This window comes from Strix uralensis, chromosome 32 (assembly GCF_047716275.1).
Source record: "Strix uralensis isolate ZFMK-TIS-50842 chromosome 32, bStrUra1, whole genome shotgun sequence".
In the NCBI taxonomy this organism is placed as follows: Eukaryota; Metazoa; Chordata; class Aves; order Strigiformes; family Strigidae; genus Strix; species Strix uralensis.
The window spans coordinates 146131-152236 of NC_134003.1; the positions used below are offsets into that span (position 1 = coordinate 146131).

The 6106-nt window shown below is 61.0% G+C and overlaps 1 protein-coding gene and 1 long non-coding RNA gene across 2 annotated transcripts; both read left to right on the forward strand.

Moving 5' to 3' along the window:
• On the forward strand, nucleotides 1-2710 carry LOC141936143 (uncharacterized). Its single transcript, XM_074852864.1, has 8 exons — nucleotides 1-88; nucleotides 231-337; nucleotides 470-619; nucleotides 779-933; nucleotides 1222-1369; nucleotides 1784-1921; nucleotides 2025-2201; nucleotides 2546-2710. Exons 1-8 carry the CDS (start codon nucleotides 1-3, stop codon nucleotides 2708-2710), a joined length of 1128 nt encoding a protein of 375 aa, XP_074708965.1.
• Nucleotides 2711-3389: 679 nt separating this feature from the next.
• LOC141936153 (uncharacterized) lies at nucleotides 3390-4926 on the forward strand. The gene is made up of 4 exons (XR_012626691.1): nucleotides 3390-3476; nucleotides 3852-3954; nucleotides 4115-4174; nucleotides 4741-4926. It is a non-coding gene; the product is annotated as an uncharacterized LOC141936153 (long non-coding RNA).
• Nucleotides 4927-6106: the final 1180 nt, after the last annotated feature.

Consider the following 6106-nt stretch of genomic DNA (forward strand, 5'->3'; position numbering starts at 1 on the left):
ATGGTTTGGGAGGAGGTGGGTGCTCCCCAGGAGAGCAGCTCTCCACCAGAGCCCTGCGAGGTGTCCACAGCCCAGCCACTGCAGATCGGTGAGTAGAGGGCTCCCCGGGGCTGGCTCCATGCCAGGACCCCGTTTCCTCAGCATGGTGACATTTAAAGTTCTCTTCGCCTTCTGGGAGGCTTGTTGGCGAAGATGGCGTGTCCTACTGACGCTTCCTTGTTTCCATGTAGGCGAGACACTGCCAGAGGAGAATTCAGAGCACTCAGAGCTCCAACTAGGACGGGATTCTGAGAGCTCTTTGTTGCTTTCTTCGCTTGACAGCAGCGACACAACAATGGTAACGAGCTCCCCCCTCACAGGGACCCTTGTCCGTGGCATCGGCTGGTGCGAGCGAAGGGACTCGGATGGTTGAGCTGCTCAGCCAAGCTCAGCGTGACACATCTTCCTCCCCCCATCCCTCCTCCTGTAGGTGTTTGGCGAATACCTCCAGCCTTCTCAGAGGATGGACGTTCTCCTCGTGGCCATCGAGGCCATGATGGCAGACGATGTCGATGTCAGGCAGATGGGCAGAGACATCGTGGACATGGCTGTGAGAGCCCCTGCATCCTGGCTGTTGGATGTAAGTGACCCGTGGCTGGACTGTCCTTCCATGTCAAGACGTGTCAAGTCTTGTTCTTCCCTCCTGCCCTAACCCGGCTCTCTCAGGCACCCAAAACCATTTCAAGGAAGCAGGAAGGGATGGGAACGGCAGCACCATTCTTACCCATGTCCCCTCCAGGTGCCAAAAATCATGAGATACATCCACAAAAATGTGGAGCACATCCGCAGGAAGTCAGCCCAGAAAAGACTGGACTCACTGCTGCTGGAGCTGACCAAGTGGAGCCCCAGGGAGGTGGTCAGGAGCCTTTTGAGGATCTCTCCTACATGTGACAGGTATCGGCCTCGACAGCTTTGAGGGCTCGTTCCCCACAGGGAGAGTGGCCCAGAGACTGCCAGACCCACGGAAAACTGCAGGATATCTATCCCTGAGGAGCAGGGCTCTCCATCCCACCACGCTTCCCCCTTCAGCCAGAGCTGGCCAAAGCGGAGCCCCTGCCCCATGGGGAACAGAACCTCACCCCCCTCTGCCTCCCCGGGCACCCCAAAATGAGGGGGATGGGCAGGGCTGGGGTCCGGAGGAGCCGAGGCAGCTCTGCTGACCAAGTTTGCTCTGGCTCGCAGGGCTGCCATGGCCATGTGGGAGGTGATGATCTCCGTGCCCTGGACTTTGGGGAACGTCTTGATGGAGCTGTTCGACGTGCTGCAGGACTGCCGGGTGCGCAAGGTGTTCAGCTCTGTCACGGAGGACGCCTGCATCTACCCATTGTCTGTGAGTGACCCACGCTCAGCCCCAGCGCTCTGCCCTCCTCTGCCTCCTCCTCCTCCTCCTCCTCCTCCTCCTCCTCCTTCTCCTCCTCCTCCTCCTCCTCCCCCTGCTCAGCACCAGCCAGACCCCTGTGCCACACGCTCGGGCCCACCCCATGTTGGTGTGGTCCCACTAAGCCTGTCCCGGCACAGGCAGCACTCTGCCCTCCCCCCTGCCTGCATCCCCCTGCCCAGCTCTGCAGCCTGGAGACCCCGGAAAGGGGCAGAAACCAGAGTCAAGGCAGTTACTGGTACCAGGTCAGAGACATGGGGACTCAGGTGGCTTCAAGGGGAGAGGAGACACTTGCCGTGGACCGTGCTGGTGTGGGGGAGGGAGCCCTGCAGCTCTGCTGGTCTCTCACCACTGTCTCCATTTTAGCTCCTGGCCTATGCTGACATTGACGCGGAGGCGTTTGCTGCCCTGTACAAAGCCCAGAGGTACCTGAGGCGTCCCAGCCCGGTGATGCTCTCGCTGGTGCTCACGGGCCTTGTCACCCTCTCAAAAACACCTGAAACGGTGAGCGGGGGTGGGCAAGGGGAGCCACATTGGCAGCCGGGGGCTGGGGCGGTGGGGGGGTCTTTCACTGCTTCACAAACAGGCAACGGTGTGTTTCGTACAGGCCAGAAAACTGACGGTGCTGCTGCCTGACGTGCTGGAGACCCTGACGGATGCCAACGCCGATGTCAAGACCAAGGCTCTGGTGTTGTTCATCAACATGATGGGTCACATGAAGAGGGAAGAGGCCAACCTCATCTCCCTGAGGCTGGCGGAGAAGCTGCTGCCCCTCTTCGATGATGTAAGGCTGCCATGGGAGCCTGAGCCGAGGCAGTGGCTGCAAGATGGCTGCCCTTCAGTGCGGCCATGCGGGAAGCATTTGGGCAGGGATCCCCCCCCTTGCTGCTCTTGCATAGCCTTCCAGGGCTCTTCCCCTCCCCACTCCTCTTCCATGGCCTTCCAGGACTCTTCCCCTCCCCGCTCCTCTTCCGCGGCCTTCCAGGGCTCTGGGGCCATTGAACTGCAGCTGCAGATCTGGCCGACGGCTCCTGCATTCAGGATCTGACCCCGGAGCAGCTCCTCTCCCATCAGCTGCGCTAAGGCCCCTGCAGGGTGCTGAGCTCCCTCTGTCCTCTTCCCTGCCAGGAGTCCAACCGGCTGCGGGAGGTCTCCATCCGCCTCTTCAAAGATGTGATAAAGACTGCGGTGGGGAGAAACAAGAAAAAAATGGTGAAGAAAGTGCGGAGTGCCCTGCTCCCACTGTTCTTCCATATGAGCGACGTGGTCGAGAACGTGGCCAAGGTGCAGTGACCAGCGACTGGTGTCGCGGGGAAGGGTGTGCTGGCACCACGGGGGTGGCCTGGCCATGAGGGACAATGGGAATGTGTGTCACCACAGGGTCCCGCTGCACTGGTCCCACCGCTGCAGAGGTGGCTGGGGAGGTGGGGTCCCCCCCAGCCCAGAGGAAGGGTCCCTGCAGCCCCAGCACAAGCAGGGCCAGAGAACCTGGCACGGACATTTCCCTGCTCAGCAGCGGCCCGTGGCCACACGAGTCCCCACGGGTTTTGTGCTTTGAGCCCCAATTCCTGTCGCCCAGGGCTGTGCCCATAGATGCGCAGGAGATGAAGGGGCCTGGCCCTGCATCCCGGGATCAAAGCTCTGCTTGCCTGGAGCCTGGGTGGGAAGGAGCTGGGGCAGCCCCTGCTGGAGAGCCAAGGGTCCCGCTCCCGGGGGTGCCCATGGGATGGGCTGCCGGCTCCGTCCTGCCTCCCTCGCTGCCCCACACCCCCTGTGCCTGTCCCCATCGCAGGCAGCACCTCGGGGGGATCTCTGTTCTGCCTGAGGGAGTGCTGCCCCATGTCCCTGCCTGTCCCCTGCCTGCCCCCCCCATCTCAAAGCCAGGCCCAGAGGAGGAGGATGCCAGGTCTCCTTCCCTGGGCTCTGGTGCCATCTCCCAGCCTCTGCTTCTCCGCAGGCTTCCCAGGACACCCTCAGCGCCTGTGGAGAGTTCCTGGGCTGGAGGAAGCTCAGCTTCCTGGCCGAGACATGGCAGACACACCGGATCGGAGAGTGCTTGGTGAGGACAACCCCCAAACCCCAGGGCCGGGCTGGACGTGGGCTGCGTGCCTGGGACAGGGGCCACCCCTGGGGAGGGCTGTGCCGCTCTGCATCGCTGCCCTGCTCCAGCCCGGCTGCTCCAGCTGCATCCTCCTTCCCTGCCCTCCAGCACGCAGCCCCCAAGGGCTCTTCTCCAGGAGACCCAGCCCATCTGGGCCCTGGCAGCGGGACGGAGGGGTCTCAGCACCCCCAGCCCCCTCTGCCCACGGCTCTCTCTGGCCCTCCTGGCTGGGAGATGGGAATCACCGGGAGGGAACGGGGGTGCGGGCAGGAGGGACTGGTCCGGACGGCCGCGGAGGGTCCGTACCAGCCCCGTGCCCTTGTTCTCCCTCAGATAACACACGACAGGAGCAGGGTGGATGAGTATCTGCTCCAGAGCCTTCCCTACCTGAAGGACCGTCAAGCCACCCTGCGAGAGGTGGCCATCACTTTCATTGGTGAGTCCCCAGGGACCCATTTCTGGCCACCCAGCCCCAGTCCCCACTGGTGGGGCTCGCTGGGGGTCTTGCTGAGTCCCACCGCCCTCGGGAGCTGTCCTTGCCGGGGGACAGCCCTGCCGAGGGGTAGCAGGGCTCTGACATTAGCTCTGTGCCCCAGGGCTTGCTGTGCGGGGCCGGAGGACCCTCAGGCGGGAGAAGCTGTCACAGGTCTGCGACGGTGAGTAGGGGACAGAGCCCGGGCAGGTGCTGCTGTGCCCGGATCCGCTCCAGGAAAACGCTCCGGGGGCAGACGAGCAGTTTCAGGAGGTTTTTTTCAAGAGCAGTTTCAGAAAGTTGTTTGTGTCTTGACACATAGGTTAGCATATCTCTTCTAGTAAGGTCTTGAAACTGGAGGAATTTTGTTTTGTCACCAGAAAGGAAGGGAATTTGTGGGGAAAGAACAGCCGTCTCTGTCCTGCCCCTTGCCAGGAGGCTGATGATGTCCAGACTCCACATTGTAATGCTCAGATCAATACACGGGCTCGTTGAGGCCGCACACAACTCTAGACTAGCTCGTACGGCAAACGAAAGAAAGACTCTGTGGCCTGGCCCAGTCCTGAGCTCTCTTGTGTGTCGGGGGCACACGGGTCATTCCTGAGCAGCAGCTTCAGCCGCTCTGGTTGTCTCACCAGCTCCTCCCGGCCAGGGAAGGAGATGGATGGGGCTGGCATGGGCTGGACGGGGGTCCTGGGGGTCTCTGTGGGCAGTGGGGGTTCACGTCTGCTCTGTTCCCTTCTCTCGCAGCGCTCCTGCCCTTGAGGAAAGACTCTGAACTCTACATCAGTTCCCTGGCAGCCGAGACCATCTCCGTCCTGACAGCAGAGCATAGCCCGTTACCAAGATGGAGCCTGCGGTCGCTGTGCTGCTGGCTCTGCTGAGCCTCGGAGAGACGAAAAAGGCTGTACTGGAATAATTTTTTTTTAAATAAAGCTGGAGCCACAAGCTGCTGGGACTCACTCCATAGTGTCCTTCCCAGGGGACCACCCTGAGTGTGCTGAGCAGGGTCCACCCCGGCCTCTGCCGCTGCCCCCGGGACCGCACACCCGGACCCAGGTTATCCCACGAGACCACAAAGCCCGGAGAGGAGGAGGAGGAGGAGGGAACCTTTAGCCCATCCCACCCCTCCCGAGACATCTCAGGGCACGGAAACGCACCCGTGCGCCAAGCTGGCACGTCGCCATTTGTCCCAGCACCAAAATCCTCTCTTGTACTGGGGAGCTGGGCTGGTTTTGACTGGGCACTGGTTAGTTGCTAGGACATTTTGGGGTCAAACTGGGGGATTCTGGGGTCCAAAGAGAATTTTGGGGTGAAACTGTGAGACTTTTGGGGGTGCTGGTGCAGATTTGGGGGTAAAAGTAGGAGATTTGTGGGTAAAACTGGGAGATTTTGAGATTCAAGATAGATTTTGGGATGAAAAATAGGGGGTTTGGGGGTGCTGAGGCTGATTTGGTGTCAAACTGGGAAATTCTGGGATCAAAGTGGGAGATTTGGGAGTCAAAAATGGGAGATTTGAGGGTCAAACGTGGGAATTTTGTGGTAAAATTGGGGGATTTGGTGGTGAAGCAGGGATTCTGGGGCCATGGACGATTTTGGGGTGAAAAGGGGCTTTGGGGGTCTCACCCCACAGCATTCGGGTGAGGGTGGCCCCAGTGATGGTGGCAGCACCATCCCCCAACCCCATGGGCCTGGAGCACCCCCCGGGGTGGCCAGGGAACCCATCAGAGTCTGCACAGCACCTGCCCAGTGCTCCCAGTCACCCCCAGTTATTACCTCCCAGTAATCCCCACCTGCCCCACCTCCCTCCCAGCTACTTCCCAGTCCTTCTCCTTAACCCCCAGACACCTCCCAGTAGTCCCCCACCATATTCAATTACCAGTGACCCCCAGCCCATCTCAGTGCTCCCAGTTACCACCCAGTTACCACCATCTACACCGCCTCCCTCCCACTTACCTCCCAGTCTCTCCCAGTGCCCCCCTGGCTCCTCCCAGTAGCCCCCAACCACCTTCCAGTTTCTCCAGTCCTCTCCCATGCCCCCAGTTCATCCCAGTGCCTCCGAGTCCCCTCCCAGTAGCCCTCAGCTGCCTTCCAATTACCTCCCAGTACCCCCCCA